The following is a 20,190-nucleotide window of genomic DNA, read 5'->3' as shown; positions in this document are numbered from 1 at the left end:
ACAAACTGTCTGTGTTGTTTTTCAGGAGTAGCCGCATACAATATTCTAAGCCTGCCTGTTGAAAGGTTGTGTAAGGTTAGCCAGCTAGCCAATGTTAGCTGGGTAGCAATTTAGCTGGCTGTCTGAATAAAAACAGTTCACATACACTAGATTAACTAGCTAGTAGTGGTTGGCTAGTTACTTACTTCATAGTCATAGTAGTGCTAGAAAAATGTCAGAAATTGAAATGAAAACACAGCTAATTTAGCTGGAAAAATGGTGGCTTGCTACTAGCTAACCAGCTCCCTTTCCAGCAAACAGAATGAGCCAAACCTCACACTGCCCAGTGCGCTCACACCACTATTTTTTGAAACAAATGTACTGGTAGCCAGTGGAGGGAGATAAGGATGGGGGAAAGTGGGAGAATCTGGGGACATTTTGGACTAATCGAGCAGCAGCATTCTGAATGAGCTGCAAGGGTTTGATTGCAATGCAGGGAGGGCAGCAAGCAGGGAGCTACAGCAGTCCGGACAGGAAGGGATCACGGCTTGGAGCAGTAGGTGGGTGGAGCTGATGGTGAAGAAGGGGGGCAAATTCTCCTGATGATGTACAGGACAAATCTGCAGGTCCTGCTGACTGTTGAGTGTCACTATGAAGGTTTTGACAGTCGGGGAAACTGACACTATGGCGTTTTCCAGGCTGATGATCAGATCTTTGAGTGGAGAAGATTTGTCTTGAACATACAAAAGTTTTCATTCGGCCAAACTGAGCCTCAGGTGATCATTAGACGTCCACAATGAGCCGTCAGCCGGGCAGGCCGCGTTGCCCTGTGATACCTGGGGCATGAAACACTTCTATGATGTAACAGTAAGCAGGAAGGACCCAGATGCAGAGATACTTCAAAACACAGAAGGGTTTCAAAAAAAAAAAAACAAAGGATCTTTACTAACAACAAGCAAACATTGGCACAGAAAGGCACAGAACACAGGCAAGCTCAAGACTGTGCAAAGAATACCACAACAGGCAGGGTTTAAAAACAGCAAACATTGAAGACTAATTACAAACAGGTGTGAACAATCAGACAATGATTAGACATACACAGTGCAAACACAAACAGAAAGAAAAGTCCCTCTGGTGGATGTTAAAGGAAGCAGCAAGCAACTGGGAGAGAGAGACTGTCATGAGGACGCCTGCTGGTCGTTGCGGGAAGCCGTCCCTGAAACCCTGACACACTTCCTGGGGATCATTCACCAAAACAAATGACCTATTCCACCAGCCGCCTCCAGTTTCAGGACACACCTATTTGTTCCTTTGAGGGATTCAGTGGGAGGTGTCAGGGCTTGTTTTTCAGGTTCAGTGTTGAACATAAATACAGTTGGTATTTCTGTGCTGTGGAGACACCTTTGTAGAGGCTGTGGCTCTACTGAGGAACAGAATTACTGTTTTTTGTCTCTGGAACGGTGACAGGTCAGACGTTCTCTCCTGCAGTTGTGGACAGGCACAGACGGAGACCATGGCTGTAATGGAGGGGTTTCTTCTCCAGGCCCCCGCTCCTGTGACTCTTCTGGGGGCTGTGCTGGTGCTGCTGTTGCTTTATCTGCTCTCACCTTCTCCCGACTCGGCGAGGGAGCCCCCAGGCCCCCGGCCCCTGCCTCTCCTGGGGAACCTGCTTCTTCTGGATCTGAAAAACCTGCATGTATCTCTCTGTGAGGTAAGGAGGAAAGCAGGGAACGCTCACTCAGAATGCGCTGTGGCCTTTATTCGCTCATGCTCTACATCTAACAGGCTGACAGTGGGACTGTAGAAATACTGGGTAGGAACATATTGGGGGTTTTTTTTGTTTTAGACTATGTATTATATTTATTTTATATTTGTATTAAGTTACAGAATATAAGTAGTTATTGCTGCTGTTTTCAGTATTGGTGATGATACTGGTATTTATACTGTTTTATTAACAACATTTCTTTTAAATGAATGTCCTTAGAGATGTATGTGATGGGGGCACTCTGTGTAATGGCTAAGTTTCTTTAGCCCATTAACTGTCAACTGTGGGGATGTATATATTATTTTAGATTTTTCCTCCTTATCTTGAGATCAGAATTCATTAAGAATATTCTGTAATGCTATAAAACAAATGAAGCACTTCTGTATGTATGGTATGCTCAGGCACCATAATGATTAGACTATATAAGGAGGAGTTCGGCTTCTATCAGATGCCTGGATCTGAAAATGAGCTGCATAATCAGCTATAATCAGCTGCATAGCCTGGGCCTCACATGTGAGGCGTCAGATACAGCTCTGTCTCTGTCTCTCCAGCAGTCTTTGAACAGTCTTTCAAAATGGAAATATGTCAGATATCATCACGGGAACATGCCCTAACAAAACTTTTTTTTATTATATTTCTGTATCCTATCATAATGAACAGACAAACAACAACCAAAAGATTCAGATTCAACCTGGCTCTTATTTCTGTTTCTGTGCAGCTATCAGAGAAACATGGCAGCGTGTTCACTGTGCACTTTGGCCCAAAGAAAGTGGTTGTGCTGGCAGGATATAAGACCGTCAAACAAGCACTTGTCGACTACGCTGAGCAGTTTGGGGAGCGGGATGTCACCCCCATCTTCCATGATGTACTCCAGGGACACGGTATGGGACATGATGGCAGAGTGTGTGTAACAATGGCCTGTGTGACCATTCAGAGAGAATTAAATATATACTGCAGGACTGTGTGACTAATGACTCAGCAGTGGTATATACACTCAGCTGCCAGTTTATTAGATACACTCATATAGTATTGGGACACCCCCCTTGCCTCCAGGAAACCCTGAAGGATGAGTTGTTCATTTGGAGATGCTGTTCTGCACACCACTGTTATACTATGCTGTTATTTGTCAGTTTGTGGTCCGCTTGTTAGCGTGCGCGATTCCTGCCATTCTTATTTGACCTCTGTCATCAAGTTTTCACCCACAGAATTGCCACTGACTGGATATTTTTTATCTCATGATTCTCTGTAAACCCTAGAGACCGCCATGTGTCAAAAGCCCAGGAGGGTGACTGTTTCTGGAACCGGTGCACCTGGCATTGATGGTCATACCATGCCATGCTCAAAGTCACTTAGGTCACTCATTGTGCCCATTCTAATCTAATGGAACAGTAACTGGATCCCTCTATATCTGTCTGCCTGCTTTATATAGCAAGGCCACCTGAGTCACTGTCTGTAAGAGCAACCCATTTTGGGGTGGTGTACCTCATAAACTGGCCAGTGAGTGTGTGATCAGTGACTCAGCAAGTGTTACATATAAAAATAGGCTGACTAAAATAAATCTGTCTGTCTGAGTTACATTTAAGTGTGCACTATCAGTGTTTCAGCTGCTGCTTCGTTGGATGACCACCAGATGGGTTCTCAATGTCCTGTGTTCCATGTCTCATGTAGTCGATGTCTTCCACCTGTGTTGATTGTTTATTGGTTTCACCTGTGTTATCTGTTAGTTACTGTTTGTCTACCTAGTTATTCAGTCTTGACTTGCCTTGCTTATTGTGAAACTCTTGTACCAAGCATGGTTTGGGTTTTCTCTCTGAAGTCTATAGTAAAAGAAACTTTGTTTTCCTTGAACCAGACCTTTGGTGTCCCGAGTCATTTCTGTACTTGGATTCGCCCTGCTCCTTGTTACCCACATACAGGCGAAAAGTCTGCCAAATCTCATGATTTCAGTCATTATAATGAGTCCTTTACATCTCTGAACCATATTGTATGATTGACTGCTGTCATTGTCCTATGCAGAATGTCATGTTGATGGCTCTCCTACAGGTGTTCTGTTTGCCAATGGAGACTCATGGAGAGAGATGAGACGCTTCGCCCTCTCCACGCTGCGCGACTTTGGCATGGGTAAGAGAGGGTGTGAGGAGAAGATCATCCAGGAGGTCCACCACCTGGCGGAGGTGTTCGAGAAGTTCAAGGGTGAGAGATGGAGAACAAACACCTTATGTAATGTCTTCACATTGACATCATGTGACCATTTCAAAATGAAAAAACATTTAGAAGTTTATTCCTTGAAGTCGATTGGCAAACAGGATTATAATTGGAGCTTTATTGGAAAACTCTTATGTTGTTTTGTCTGTTTGTGGTCATTAGGTGAACCTTTCAACACAGCCCAGCCAGTGAATTATGCTGTCTCCAACATCATCTCCTCCATTGTCTATGGAAGCCGCTTTGAATATGCTGACCCAGTCTTTCAAAAAATGGTCGACAGGGCCAGCGAGAACATCCGGCTTGCTGGCTCTGCAGAAATACAGGTGCTGACCTTTGAACTTTGACCTCATCAGATGTTCTCATACATGTTCCAAACTGCATTTCTGAGGATGTACCAATCCCAAAGGGTGGCTCCCTTTGATTGAGTGTACATGTATGTATGCTTCACATTGTCCTGACATTCAGCTGATACCCAAGGATGTACATTTATCCAGCTTATCTTTGAATTATATGGTTAAATTCAACCACAGCTTCACTGAAAAATTCCTATGTACCAGTGATTGTATTGAATTTGACCACATGGATGAAAGTTTCTTACATTCAGTTATGAAACCGTGGTGACACAGTTGAGTGATTCTGTTGTGTTTTAATTAGTGAACAGAAATTGTGATAGCTTCATAGTGGATTTAAAGGTTTAAACCTTTCAGAATCACAGAAAATATCCACCCCCCTGACTTCAGTCATAAACAACACATAGTCAAGTTAAACTATTACATCACTAAAACTGGAAGAATGTAAATTTATGGGAGAGGGAGTTTTGCATACAGGCAATGTTTTACTCCATTAAACGCACTGACTTTTTTGCATCAAATGTTCCTTCCTACAGATTTTTTTTTAACATTACCTCTGTGTAGTTCAGCAATTTCCCAAAACTCTCTGTGAACAAAGGTTTATTTAGCTTTATGCAGCCCTATTGCCATTTGTATGATGGGGTCGTCTGACTGCCTCAATCTCTGCACTCACTCAAGAGCATTGAGGTGAGAGGAATGCAATCATCCAAGAACTGTTTCACAAGTCACACAGCACACTAGGGTTTAATGGACAGTCACGGAGGGATTTTTGAGTCAGTGCTATGTTAAATGTTTAGAAAAATGTGCTAATTTTTTATGAGTTTAAGCAATATAGGTGCTTAAACTCATAAAAAAAGGTGGAAATGAAGGGTGACGATGTCAGTAGTAAGGCAGCCAAAATGATCTGGTTGTTTTCAAGCATAACAATGGAGAGGAAACCTGATCCTAGATCAGCACTTAGCACCTTCTCACGGGAGCAGGTTGGGTGGTACATGAGCTGGGTAAGCAAGGTTAGACAGATGGTCATTTTTTTACCCTAAATTACAGTAAAGAATTACAGTAAGACTTTATGAGAGAAAAATCTTTATCCTCAACTTTATATATAACTATCAAATAAACTATAACTCAGATAAATGAGCATCTCAGCATTGGGTTAATATCATTATATTAATGTATTTTAATATCATTATATTAAAATGTGTCACTGTTTACTCTTCATGTTGTCACTCCTGTATTCCAGAGCTGTATCCAAATTGTGCTTGTATTATATGCATTTATATCCATGTATATTTGAGTTACTTATTGTAAAATGAAGGTGTGTTTTATAAGTATGATGCCAATCACCATTTCTCCCAGCATATGCTGGGTGCTAATAAAGAGTTTTCTGATCTGTTTTGGGTTTGGGGTGGTGCTGCAGCTGTTCAACCTGTTTCCACGGCTGGGCCGCTGTCTGGGGCAGTGGTTAGGGAATCGTGCCTTGCTGCTGAAGAATTCCTACTCCAACATTGAGGAAGCAAAAGGGCTGGTGAAGAGACTGCAGGAGTCGCTGAACCCTCAGCAGTGCAGGTGCTTTGTGGACTGCTTCCTCATTCGACAGCAGGAGGTACGGAGAGAGAGGTGGTGCTCTGTGCTTGTTGGAAGCATATAGTCTCTGTGATGCTCCGAGTCTGATGGAAACAGTCTTACATTCTCTGTGGTGCTCTGTCTCTGTTGGAAGCAGTCTTACAGTCTCTGTGGTGTTCTGTGTCTGTTCCCATTCAGGAGGCAGGGCAGAAGGGCTCCCACTTTCACCAGAATAACCTGATCATGACTGTCGGCAACCTGTTTGCAGCCGGGACTGACACCACTGGAACCACACTGCGCTGGGGGCTGCTTCTCATGGCCAAGTACCCCCACATACAGGGTACCCTAACACACGCACACACTCACACACGCACACACGCACATACACACACACACAAACACACACACACACACACACACAAACACACACACCACACACACACAGAAGGGCAGCATTGTCTCACTCCCCTCACAGACCGCGTCCAGGAAGAGATGAGCCGGGTCATCGGGGACAGGCAGCCGAGAACCGAGGACCGGAGGAGCCTGCCCTACACCAACGCCGTGATCCACGAGATCCAGAGACTGGCCAACATTGTTCCCCTGAGTCTCCCCCATGTCACCAGCCGTGATGTCACCTTCCAGGGATTCTTCATTAAGAAGGTCAGTCAGCACCCTCTCCTCACCTGTCTGTCTCTCTCTCTCTCTCTGTTTTGACATGGAATGATATTCTTATGTTACCAAAGTACGTGTTCAAATAACAACAAGTGGAATCAATGTTTTCATCTTCATAGCAGATCCCTTTACCCGGGGGAGTTAGACAGTGAGTTTGTTTAACTTCAGGAATGGTCTGTCAGCTGCTTTCCCTCTAACTTTGCTCTTTGCACTGTGTAGCGAAGAGCGAGAGCAGTCACCCCACCCGGACTCAAACCCGGGTCTACGGGGTACCAACCATGCAACTTTGACCGCGACGCCAAAGAGCCCGGCTCGTTGGTATGGCAGTCATAGTGCATACTCAACCGTAGTGACGGCACTCCGTCACACTGCCCTCCCCTTCGGGAAGCGCGCCCATGCGCTTCACGCACCATGGCGTCCCTCACGCATTCTCCTGCCATACTTCTCCCATCCCAGGGTGCGCCACTTACCAGTGCTTCACCCATCTCTGGGGTCCCTCACACATTAGGGTCAACCGAACCTGGGGGTCCCTCATACAGCTCACACACCGGGCACGCCTCCGATGGCCTCGTGGCAAGCCATCCCACTGCTAACACCATTTGTAGCGAAGGGCGAGAGCAGTCACCCCACCCGGGCTCGAACCCGGGTCTACGGGGTACCAAACATGCGACTTTGACCGCGACGCCAAAGAGCCAGGCTCGTTGGTATGGCAGTCATAGTGCATACTCAACCGTAGTGATGGCACTCTGTCACACACTGTCAATTCTGTTGGTGTGTGTTTCTATGTGCTTGTGTTTGTGGGGTGTGTGCGTGTTCGTGTTTGTGTGTGTGCGTGTGTGCGTGTTGCAGGGAACTACAGTGATCCCGCTGTTGACTTCAGTGCTTCAGGATGAGAGTGAATGGAAAAACCCCTACAGCTTTAACCCTGATCACTTCCTGGATGAGGAGGGCCACTTCATCAAGAGAGACGCCTTCCTGCCCTTCTCTGCAGGTAAAGCCATTGACATTGTTTTTAGTTTAGCATTTTTGTCCAGAATGTGGTCTTTGTATATGTCTTTTATGTCTTTGCCTGTAGTCAGTGATGCATGCAGTGAGATCCTGAATAAAGGTTTATTCACCCTCCCATATAGCTGTAGTTGTAGAATGGACTTATCTCTCTCTCTCTCTCTCTCTCTCTCTCTCTGTAGCAAGGCATTGGGCTAACCTCTGTCCCATGTAGTTGCAGAGAGAAAGAGCAATTTCTGTCCCTAACAGTTGTAGAATGGAACCACAATCACCCCTCTGCCCTATAGTTGTGGAGGCACAGGGATAACCTCTGTCCCTCTTGCAGGGCGGAGGGTGTGTCTGGGAGAGAGTCTGGCCAGAATGGAGCTCTTCCTCTTCTTCACCTCCCTGCTGCAGAGGTTCCGCTTCTCTGTTCCCCCTGGGGTGTCTGAGACAGAGCTGGACCTTACCCCAATTGTTGGGGTAACCCTCAACCCCTCCCCCCATCGACTCTGTGCCATAAGCCGGGCGTGAACGCCACTCCTGCGTGTCCTGTGTAAACACCGCAACAATGCCTGACATGTTCTGCATATACCTGCATCTTTCAGTGTCTGTTTTCAAGCAGTGACCATAGAGTATGTGTGCATGCTATGATACAATGACGCATAGGCTTCTGCGCTAACCTTTTACTGGTCCCTCCACTGGCTCCCGGTCGAAGCCAGGATCCGCTTCTAAACCCTGACGCTCACCTTCTCTGCTGCAAAAAAGACTGCCCCGACCTACCTCATCCTAACCTACGCATCCGCTCGACAACTTCGCTCTGCCACATCCAGACGCCTCGTTCCTTCCACCAACAGAACGAAAAGGCCACGATCCTCGCAAGGTCGCAAGATGACAAGATGGGGTTCAGGTGTGCAGGTAGGTGGGTGGAGCCAGTCAGGTGACCAGGTGGGCGGAGACAGGGCGGAGAGCAGGGCAGGGCTGGAACACAGAGAAAAACAAAAGCACATGGACAGGGAAAACAAAAACAAAAACAAACCCAGGTAACATTGTAAAAGAACTGTAACCTATGTAAGTCTCTCTGCTAAATAATGTAATGTTCACCTCTTGGCTGGATTACTTGTACATTCACACTGTTATGTACTTATATTGTTAACTTCTTGTATGTTTTGTATTTGATATTGGTTGCACTGTGAGTTTTTGTAATTTCTGTAACTGTCATTGCTGTCTTGTTAAAGGTCTTTCTTGAAAAAGAGTTTTTTTCTCAATAAGACCACCTGGTAAAATGAAAAGAAAGTATAAAATAAAATGTTAAAAAGCAACATTTTTTGTAACAGCAGTAAAAAATAATAATACAAGTGATATTTAAAAACATAAAAACTAAAACATACATAAAAAAACAGATACATAAAAAATATAGCGCAAATAGAGTGAAACTGATCGTTTTAGCAATCCCAGCATGTAGTTCACACTGTAAACTGTCCCCTCCAGCTTCTGTGGAAATCTAATACACTGAGTTAAACAGCCTTGTTACTGAAGGAGGAAGAGACACTTAAGTGAAGAACTTGCCTTTCACACTAAGGGGAAATATAGGCAGAGGTAAGGGGGTCACTAGGAGCCATATTGACCCGGCAGTAGGAGACTATTGCCTTTCATTGGCAACATTTGTCTGACTGGCCACCACTCCTGTGACAGGCTACATTAACAATACTGATTCATTTATTAAAATGTAAGTGAGATGGGGTGCTGGGAAGACGAGACAAATGTGGCACCTATTTACTTGTTCTTTAAAGACAGTAATTCAGGATCATTAATCGCTTTGAGTAGAGTTTGAACAGTTATGAAAATTGGAGCCTAGAAAGCCATGACAGCCCTGGGACAGGCGCAATGGATCTCTGCATTTTTACACTTTGACTCCATGTTACAGTTAAACTGGGCCATATCCGGGCAAGTAGAAATTTAGTTGGGGTCAGTAGATTTCTGACCCACTCGCCCGACGGTGAAAGCGAGAGAAAACCTTCATGTTGAACCCTGACTGACACACTATCACTGGCTCCCAGATGAGGTCACTTCCTGTCTGGCCCCCTGCCACACTCTCTCCAGCCTCTCATATAACATCAGCCTTTATTCCTCTGCTAACCAGCAGGTACCAGGTAGCTAAACGAGTCAGAAGGGAATGAGGATACAAAGCAGACAGACAGTATTCCATACCCATAATGCAACAGTCTCTCAGCACTGTTATAACACCCCAACCTGTATCAGCATTTCAGTAATCCTAACCTTAACCCTCGCTCTATCACTGCAAAACTGTGTCCTGTGACCTTACAAGGCTCTCACTTTTACATAGTTCTCAGCAGATCTCTCACACATACACGTGCTCACACACACTCACAACTTGAGACACAACTTGCTATGAATTTTATGTCTGTATATGTAATCCCAGTCCTTAAAGGAGCATATATCTTGATTGAAGAATAAAACAATATCAGGATGGCTTGAAATAAGAAGGTATGCACGTGTAAACATCGCTTCAGTGCTTTCAAGAAGAGCTGCACACCTCTGTTACTACTAAGCTCATCTGGCGGCAGTGTAGCATAGTGGTTAAGGAGCAGGACTCGTAACCGAAAGGTTGCCGGTTCAATCCCTGCTGGGATACTGCTGCTGTGCCCTTGGGCAAGGTACTTAACCTACAGTTGCCTCAGTAAATATCCAGCTGTATAAATGGATAACATTGTAAAGAATTTTAACCTATGTAAGTCGCTTTGGATAAAAGTATCTGCCAAATGAATAAATGTAAAATGTAAATCTGGACATAGGAGATGCACATCTGGGGCAGAGTTTGCCCAACATGAAGGTGTGTCACCCAACATTAGGATGTGTCTCATTAGGCAGTATATATAAGAGTTATTTTCCTTGTGGAGATGGAAAATGTATGACACTAATCCACATAACCAAATGTCACACTTTGATGTAATGATAGTGTAACGGGTGGTATCTTGCGTTGTGTTTTTAATATAATGTTACGTGGGTCGGCGAGCGAGCGAGCGAGTTTCGAACTGAGGTTCTTACTGCTCGCTGCCAACCCCTTAAAGCCAGCGTCGTTGCCAGTTGAGCTAAAGGCAAATTGCCGTTAGCCTGTTGGCGACAACGCTACTTAACCAGGTCTCAGAGGGAGTGACGTAGCCGCTGCAACCACTCGGCTACCTGCTACCCGCTACCTAAGGCTTTACGCAGGACTCACACGAGCTAAACACTTCAGCTCTGCTACACTCACCCTCCTTTGACCTCCTCTGACTCCTCAGTGACCACTGGCGGCCAAGCTGTGCTTTAGCCAGTGATCCGGGTCACGGCACCAATGTAACGGGTGGTATCTTGCGTTGTGTTTTTAATATGATGTTACGTGGGTCGGCGAGCGAGCGAGTTTCGAACTGAGGTTCTTACTGCTCGCTGCCAACCCCTTAAAGCCAGCGTCGTTGCCAGATGAGCTCAACTTAACATCATATTAAAACACAACGCAAGATACCACCCGTTACAATAGCATGCCATCCGATCACAGCAGAAGACTGCCAATTATGGACTATACACAGCAGATGGATTTTCCCTCACTGTATAGCCAGGGAAAGCAGGTGCAATGTTGATGAAAATCTATGGCCTTGAACAACAGGAAAGCATGGAAGAACAGTACATACTGTGTGTACATTTTTTGTTTAACTTAAAACATTTATTAGTCTGCAGTTTCTAAAACTTAAAATGTTGACTGAATACTGTGGTGAAGTTTTCTTCACAAAGTTGGTCACATAATTCTCCCACCGGTATTACTAGCTTGCTAGCTGATACCTCACTAACCTAATTTACCTAATCTAAAGTACCTAACTTTCCCTCAGCAAAAGGCCTATGTCAGTGACAAAACAGCTGGCTAGCTAACGTTAGCTTGTTCATTAACGATCAGCGAAATAAGTAACAAGCTAACGTTATTGTGGTGGAAAATTTTTGATAAAGTGTATACCCCATATGTAAATTATGAGTATTGCCACTTTCACCCCCCCCCCCCCCAGAGAAAAGCGGAGCTTGACGTGGTACGATTAAGCTTGTTACATGGTGGAAATAAGTTATTGCCAGCAAACATCATAAGCATTGCCAACAGATGTTAGCTTTTGATTTTAACCACAGTTATTGACATATTAACTGAAGTTATTGATATATTACATTAGATATTTATTTTATCTTTACTGTACATGTGGAGGTCTGGAAGTGTATAAGGAAACCAGACAATCTAATATGTTAGCCTTAAATAATATGTATTCTATTATACTTCGTATGGTGGAAAATATTGTTTGCATTAAGCACTACTACTGAAAAGTAATATGATGTGATTCTATGCCTAAATAATGCTGGGGGTTACCCTAGGTCATAAACATTGCATGTAGGCCATTGTAAAACACCGCTAGGGGGGTAATCTTGGGGGCTATTACAGGACAGTGGGTGACCTTGGAGAAGGAACACTGCCTTCAGCATTGGCCCTCCCTGGAAGTCACCCCAGAACCTTCGTGCACTATGTTGCTGTTCTATAGTCATGCCAACTTCTATTGGTTCATAATCTACGCTTATTGTATCTTCTCTCCCTTCACTTCTCCTATTGGTTTACGGTCTACGCTTATTGTATCTTTTTCCTCTGACTCATAGTCATGCCACCTTCGCTTATTGTATCTTCTCCCCCTGACATGCCCCTACAGCGTGTCAGCATGTTTTTGCCTCCTTTTAACATATGCATCCCATATTAGTTTTATATTTTCTTTTAGGAGTCATACAGCTAGAAAATAAGAGCTGATTGCCTGCTTTGGCCTAGCTGACATCTACTGGCAAATGCTTGCCAACTGTATGTGGATTTACTGCTGTTTGTCATAGTTGCCCATCATAGTAGTGCTGAGCCAACGGCCCCCCTTTGCAGGGTTTAGTTCTTCTGGCCCATCTCCTGGGCCGTGTCCAGACGGGGCCTAGTTCTTACATTAACCCTTTGTTTTAAGGCTTAACCTTGTAGCTTATGGCACATAGATATCTGTGTGCCTTCTTACAGTCTTCAGCACCGTGGTCTGGCTAACTGAGTTACTTAACCTTTTTTATTATTTAAATGTGGGCCAGGAAATAATGGTAATATTCCAGGCATATATGCTGTGTATTATTTAATTATGTTTAAAAATCATATAGGTGTGGAGTGGAAATAATGGGAAATTTCAGAAGTGTTATGTTTAAAAATAATATACAATTAATGACTATGGAGTTTATGGGACTTTCCAGGCGGGGTAAATGTAACAGCTTAAAAATTAAATAATGGTGTATTAAAATGGAAAATGGGATGATCTTGAAGGAGGAGCCTGGGAGGAGTTGGAAGTTGTGGTCTGGGATAGGAGGAGTGAGAAAAGGCATAAAGGATGGATGTAGGCTGAGGGGAAGGGGGAAGTGATTGGGGAGTGTTTGTGAATGTATACACACGCATATACACCTGTTGCTCCGCGGACCAACCCGGTTTACTGTATGTGATTGATCACCATATGCAATAAACCAAACAACCATGATTACATCGGAAGGCATCAAAATGTGGAGGAAGACCCTCGGTCCATTTGGCCCAGACCAGGGGGATATCCACCACATTATATATGAAAATTTACAACATACTCAAACAGAACGAGAATTTGATACTCAAACAGAACACTGTTCAGTAGTAGGCTACAGAGAATTTGATACCGAAAATAGCGTGCGGCGAGTAGCCCAGATTACTTCCTACGTCCTTGATTTACAAAGGCGGTTACCTCGTGAACTCAAATGTTTTTTTTAGCCCAGTGCGTTTTAAACGACTGTTGTAGCCAGAGCCTCTGGCTGTGTCAACGAGCGGGAGCCCTGAGTTATCTTCGAAAATAAACACCTGTTTAATGGGTTTACTGTGCTTGCGGTCGTCGTTTAACATGAATTCAACGTATCTTGAAAAGCAAATTTTATTTAACGTACAGTACAGAAACAAGCCAGCTAATAGCCTTGGCTACAATCGCTGTTGCCAAATTATTCAAATGATGACTAACGTAAAACGTGAAAGTTGATTGTGCTTGCGTGTTTTGATAATGATCAAGTCAGAAAAAGTGGCGCCCTCACAAAACGTGATCAGGCAGAATGATATTCCGTTTCCAAATGAAAATTTTATTCTAAATTTGCCGGTTGTTGTGACACGACTACAAATAATGTTTTTTTGGGGGGGACGTGTCCCTCCCCTCCTCTTCGGTTCCTACGCCCCTGATAAATAGACGGGTGCAGGTCAACAGCTTAATGCAACTAAGTTCATTATATTTGGAACTTTCAAACGTCATAGAAGCGTTCAACCGGCCCTTTGTGACAAGTCTATGACATCGATGATGATTATGTTTAAATTGACGATCGTTCGACTTCGGTATCATTTTGCGGAATACTGCAGTATCAGTATCGTGAACATAGCACAATACCCTGAAGCTATTCTTTGTTATGCATATGCGTATGTCATGCATTTTCAAGCATAACTTGTAGCCCGCCGACATGGCGCTGATTTGGTGTTGGTGGATCCTGAATTTAGTGTACCATTTTTGGATACTAGAAATTGCAGAATGTGGTGGTAAGTCTTTGGGATGGCCCAATTCAAAATACCTTAATTTCAATGGCAAATAGATTATTTCTTCAGAATATAAACAATTTACTCTGAAATTGCATTACTATTAAAGTATATTATTGTCCATTGTTTGAGAATAAAACAGTGCAATAGTTGTTTATTTCATACGCTCGCTTCAGTTCATAGGCTATTTGTCAGGGCCAAAAATAGAAGGGCACTGTAATGGCTATCTTCTATCATTAAGTAGTAATAATGGACTTATTTCTGGATCGGTTGAATGGTCTGTTTAAAAGGTAAACGTGTGGAGCAGACATCACCGTGTTATTTCAGCGTTACCTATGCAGAGCGATTCTTTCCTTTCCCCAGGCCTGCAGCGCTGCGCCGCAGACCCACAGCTCCCCAGACCTGACGGCCACGGCTTCATACTCGGAACTGTCCGGGGAATGTTGATCACGTGGTCAGAGTTTGTAAGTAAACATGCAGATATGTATCGTCAGACTGGCTAAAAGTGTGGATGCACAGTATGTCCTGAATAACAAGAAGCTTAGAAATTTACACTAACTCAACCTCCACCATCACCTAGCGTGTGGTCTCATGGAGCAGGTGTTTTAACCCAGACTCTTTTTTGTTGAATTTTGTTCAGCTCATGGCCGGCCTGCCTGAGCAATGGCAGCCAGAATGGCATCCCGCTCTGCTTCGTCAGGCCGCGCTGATCGCTGCTGCTTTTCAGTTCCTCACTGCCCTCGGCTTCATCTGGACAGAAGTGAGGACCGTAACCCATTTTCACTACAGACAGTAATACTGTCTATAGTGAAAATATACATACAGTTAAATCACATACAGTTCTGATTCTTCTTTCATTTTCTCTTCTGTCTTTTCCCTCCAGTGTCATGGCAAAGTATATGAATGTAAGTATCTTTACTTCAATTTTATGGGTAATACTTGTAATATAGATGTGTACATGAATCATGTTTTACATGTGTCAAGGTTTGTTTTTATGTCCTTTTCATTTCTCTTGTAGTGGCAGAAAAACATCTTCACAAAAAGATTGCCCAACTCTTTGATGAGCAAGGTGAAATTCTTGCCAGGATTGGGGACCTGAAAACAGAAGTATGTTCCATAAGCCTTTTTTTCCCCACTGATATTTGCAGGAAAAACTTTAATTCTCAAGGTTCATGTCCTTTTCTCTTTTAGGTCGTAGAACTGGAAGCATTGCTCGCAGAGGTGCGAAAGGTGAGAGGCTGAAATTGCCAATTGTCAGTAATGCAGTCAAAACTGACAACACTGCAAATAATGCCTAACATTGTGATACAGGTGGATCTCCTAGTTCAGCTTTCATGATTTCACCCAGAATTATGACCTGCATGGAATAGTCAGCTACTCTCCATTCAGCACTTTATGCCATTTCAGGAAAATTCCAAGGAGCTCCAGAACACACGTCTCCAAATTGCTGAGAAAAGTACTTACCTGAAGTCAGCAATGAAGACTGCAAGGAGAAAGAAGGAAAAGAAGGCCATCCAAGACCAAGTTGAGGACATGGGCGTGATGCACAAAGAGAGCAAAATCACTCTGCACTCTACACTCTGCCCCGTTGCTCAGTGCTGGAGGGAGGACATTCAGAAGGAAGTCAAGATCTCTGAGGTGGAGAAAGTGGAAGAGGAGCTGAAGCCTTCTGAACAGGAGCTGGCTGAAGAGGAACAGCAGCAGAAACCAGAGGGTATGTTGCAGTAATGTACTTCTTATCACTTCATGTTCTGTAAGATGGCATGTGTTTTGTAAGTTTTGTGGGTAATTTTCCTTGTATGAAGTTTGACCATTTGTGCTCCAGAGCCAATCCACGTTGATGATGACCGAGGTGGAAGTGTAGCCGGTCTCCTGAAAACTAAGATCGATGCCATCCATGGTGAGGCCCAGACGATGATTCAGGAGGACCTGCAGATTGAGGTGCCTCCACTGCAGTAAGTCGCTGTCGAGGGAAAGACAGTCTATAAATTTGCTTATGTTCTGCTGAGGACTGAGATAGGTATATCAGGTTTAGCATGTCTGTTTGTAATAAGTTGAGTTGCATTGTACCAATACATACAAGGGATGTAAAATGTGGTTTCCAAGACTACACAACCTCCATTGATGGAACTGAATCTTAATTCTAGATAATCGGTGTAACCACTGACTGTATACGCATATTTTATTTGTAACTGTTCAATGCATTCTTGACATAGAGAGATGCACTGTATCTTGTGTAACTCTGGGATATCAATACATTATAAAATTACGAATTTTAGAATTTTAGAAATTAAGAGCTAAAAGTACTTACCTGAAAATCAATGTTAATGCCTCTGTGCTCTCTTCTGTAGGGAAGAGGTTCAGGAGGAGGTCGAGCTCTCCAAGGTGGAGAAAGTGGAGGAGGAGCTTAAGACCTTCGAGCAGGAAATCAAGGCAAGCGACTATCACCAGGAGAAAGCTGAGAGCTTGCAGGAGATCCAGGTAAGCTGGTCCAGCCAACACTGTATTCCCCTCCTTTAACACAGCTGTGTGGTGCCAATCTTTGTCTTGTCATGGTGTCTTGGGAACATCACTTTTCACCTTATTCTCATGCCCATTCTCAATGAAACAATGTGAGGAGCAATGCAGAGATTCTCAAACTGTGGTCTATTTTTCTGTGTCAAAATCAGGAGCTGGCTGAAGAGGACAAGCAGCAGGAGCTAGAAGGTATGTTGCCCAGAAAATAATGTTCTTCTTACAGCTTGTTGCTTTGTAAAATGTCATTCTATTTTTTAAGTTTTGCGTTTAATTGTATAAAATATGACCATTTGTGCTCTAGAAACAATCCACGTCCTGGAAAATGACCAAGGCTGCAGTAAGAACAGTCAGCCGGGTCCTGAGATCCAGGCTGTCCAGGATGAGATCTGGGCGCTGATTCGAAAGTGCCAGCAGAACGAGGTGGCGGCACAGGTGTAAGTATCGAAAGAAGGTGCTGTCAGGAGAAAGATGTACATTTGTCTTTGTTCATTGTTCAACATCATTCAAATCTGTTCTTAGCAGAAGGAGATGCACTGTATCTTGTGTAACTGTTAAATATAAATACAATATAAAATTAAAGAAATAAAGGAAAATCAGTATTGAAACCCCTGTGCTCTGTTTTTGTAGGGAAGAGGTTCAGGAAGAGGTTGAGCTCCCCAAGATTGAGAAAGTGGAGGAGCCTAAGACCTTTGAACAGGAAATCCAGGCAAGCGAGTATCGCCTGGAGAAAGCTGAGAGCGTGCAGGAGATCCAGGTGAGCTGCTCCAGCCAATAGTAACACACTTCCCTCCCCTTCATTAACAGAGCATGTCTGGTATCACTGATTTTTTGTCTATGCAGTGATGCCTTGGAAATGCCATTTTTAAACCTTATTGTCTTGCCCATCGTCAATCAAAGTATGTGAGGAGCAATGCAGAGATTCTCAGACAGTGGTCTCTATTTCTGTGTCAAAATCAGGAGCTGGCTGAAGAGGAGCAACAGCAGAAGCCAGAAGGTATGTTGCATAGGGACAACTGTAGCCTATAAATGTTATGCTTTTTATCTTTCATATTTAAGCCAGTATATTAAACATGACTGTTTTTATTAAAGAACAAAGCCACGTCCTGGGGGGTGACCACAGCTGCAATGAGAACGGTCACCAGGCAGCTGAGCTCCATGCCATCGAGAATGAGATCTGGGCTCTGATTTGGAAGGGCTGTGAAAACGAGGCAGCTGCACATCAGTAAGTATCGAAAGAGGTGCAGAGAAAGATGCAGTTTAAATTCACGTGTCTGCAACTGATAAGCTGAGATAGGTTTGTCAAGGTTAACATCTTGGTTTTATAATAAGCTTATTCAGACATGGGACATAAAATTAGTAAAGAAGCCTCATTGCCCATATGCATATTTTTAAAACGTTGTTCAAATCTGTTCTTGGCGGAAAGAGGTGCACTGTAACTTATCTAACTCTGGGATAAAAATATAAAATAAAATTAAGATCGGAAAGTTTCTGAGCCTGAAGTTTGTGTAATCTCTTATTGTAGGAATCAGAGCCAGGAGACCTGCAAAACTGTGGAGAAAACCCAGGGGCCAGAGGGTACGTTGAACAGAGACTACTGTAGCCTACCAATCTAGTCATTTTTAATACAGTGATGTTTCAACGTTTTAAAATTGAGTAATGTTTTATTTTGAAGTCTCTATATGAAATGTTATTACCTGTGCTCCAGAACAAAGCCATGTCCTGGAGGATGGTCACGGCTGCGGGGAGAACTGTCAGCTTGAACCTGAGATCCAGGCTGTCCGGGATGAGATCTGGGCGCTGGTTCGAAAGTGCCAGCAAACTGAGGCGGCAGCACAGGAGTAAGTATCGAAAGAAGGTGCCGTCAGGAGGGAGAGGCTGTGTAAATTTTCACATCTGTAACTGATAAGCTGAGATATGTTCCTCGAGTTCTGTATCTTGGTAAGCTTATTCACACAAGGGACATCAAATGAATACAGACGTCTCACTGAAGAAGTTGATTATTAACTTAACACAGCAATTGTTTTTGGCAGTAAGAGTTGCACTGTACCTTGTGTAACTTAGATATAAATATAATAATAAGTATAATAATAAAATTACTGAAATTAAGAGCCTAAGAATGTTTTATTTGAAAATAAAGACTGAAGCTCCTGTACTCTTGTAGGCAACACAGCCAGGAGACCAAGGAGCAAACTCAGGGGCCAGAGGGTATGTTGCACAGAGATGACAGTAGCCTACAAATATAATGCTGTTCATGCTTCATGTTTAAACCTGTATCCTAAATGTTATCATTTGTGCTCCAGAACTAAGCCACATCCTGGAGGGTGACCATGGCTGCAACGAGAACAGTCACCAGGCAGCTGAGATCCAAGCCATCCAGGATGAGATCTGGGCACTGATTCGGAAGTGCCAGGAAAATGAGGTGGCAGCACTGGAGTAAGTATCATAAGAAGATGATATCAAGGGAAAGACATTACATTACATCACATTAACTTATGCAGAATGATTTCCAGCACAGTAGAACATAAGTGTATCCATTCAAGTTTAATGAGCAACAGTGTCAGACCAGGCTAACAACACTCCCAGACCAGTGAGAGATTGTGAATTCACAAGTCTGCCACTGAAAACCTCAGATAGGTTGATCAAGGTTAGCATCTTGGTTTTATAGTAAGTTCATTCAGACACGGGACATCAACTTACTACAGAAGCGTCATTAATGAATTAATTAACTCCAGATAATCAATGGAGCCATTGACCGTATGTATATTTAAAAAAAAAAAAAATGTTCAAACTGTTCTCTGCAGAAGGAGATGCACTGTATCTTGTCTCTGGGATGAGAATATAACTCTGGGATATGAATATAACATACAATTGTAGAAAATTATGAATCAAAAATAAAAGCTGAAGCTCCTTTACTCTCTTGTTATAGGAATCAGAGCCAGGAGACCTGCAGACCAGAAGAACAGAAGCAGGAGCCAGAGGGTATGTTGCACAGAGACTACTGTAGCCTACAGATGCAATGCTTTTATCTTTCATATTTAAGCCAGTATATTATATTCAATGTCACCATTTCTCCTTCAGAACAAAGCCACGTCCTGGAAGGTGACCGCGGCCGCAATGAGAACGGTCACCAGGCAGCTGAGATCCAAGCCGTCCAGGATGAGATCTGGGCGCTGATTCGCGAGGGTCAGGAAAACGAGGTGGCAGCACTGGAGTAAGTATCGAAAGAGGTGCTGAGAGAGAAAGATGTAGTGTAAATTCACATGTCTGCAACTGCAAAGCTGAGATAGGTTCGCCAAGGTTATCACCTTGGTTTTATAATAAGCTTATTCAGACATGGGACATGAAATCAACAAAGAAGACTCATTGCATATTTGCACATATATATTGTTGGATTTTGTTCTAATTTTAAAAGTAAACGAACCGGACCAAAAGCGCGCTTGGAGAAAAAGCTTTATTCGGCGATGGAATCCGGCAGCATCTCTGCCTGCGAAGCTTTAACTCAGAGAACTGTTACCGTGATCGGC

The 20,190-nt window shown here is 43.5% G+C and overlaps 1 protein-coding gene across 1 annotated transcript; it reads left to right on the top strand.

Annotated features, from left to right (window-relative positions):
- Positions 1–1,367: 1,367 nt before the first annotated feature.
- Positions 1,368–8,472, top strand: LOC118775047 (cytochrome P450 2K1-like). The gene is made up of 9 exons (XM_036524742.1): positions 1,368–1,690; positions 2,463–2,625; positions 3,788–3,937; positions 4,112–4,272; positions 5,717–5,902; positions 6,061–6,202; positions 6,338–6,522; positions 7,384–7,525; positions 7,865–8,472. Exons 1-9 carry the CDS (start codon positions 1,493–1,495, stop codon positions 8,050–8,052), a joined length of 1,515 nt encoding a protein of 504 aa, XP_036380635.1. The 5' UTR covers positions 1,368–1,492; the 3' UTR covers positions 8,053–8,472.
- The last annotated feature ends 11,718 nt before the right edge of the window (positions 8,473–20,190 follow it).

The sequence above is a fragment of the Megalops cyprinoides genome, chromosome 1 (genome assembly GCF_013368585.1).
Source record: "Megalops cyprinoides isolate fMegCyp1 chromosome 1, fMegCyp1.pri, whole genome shotgun sequence".
In the NCBI taxonomy this organism is placed as follows: Eukaryota; Metazoa; Chordata; class Actinopteri; order Elopiformes; family Megalopidae; genus Megalops; species Megalops cyprinoides.
Note: the sequence above shows the minus strand (reverse complement) of the source record. Positions and strands in the feature narration are given on the sequence as shown.

Coding starts and splice junctions, on each gene's coding strand:
- LOC118775047 (XM_036524742.1), top strand. CDS start 1,493: ATGGCTGTAATGGAGGGGTTTCTTCTCCAGGCCCCCGCTCCTGTGACT. Junction 4,273..5,716: donor CTGGCTCTGCAGAAATACAG/GTGCTGACCTTT, acceptor GTGGTGCTGCAG/CTGTTCAACCTGTTTCCACG. Junction 6,523..7,383: donor AGGGATTCTTCATTAAGAAG/GTCAGTCAGCAC, acceptor TGCGTGTTGCAG/GGAACTACAGTGATCCCGCT.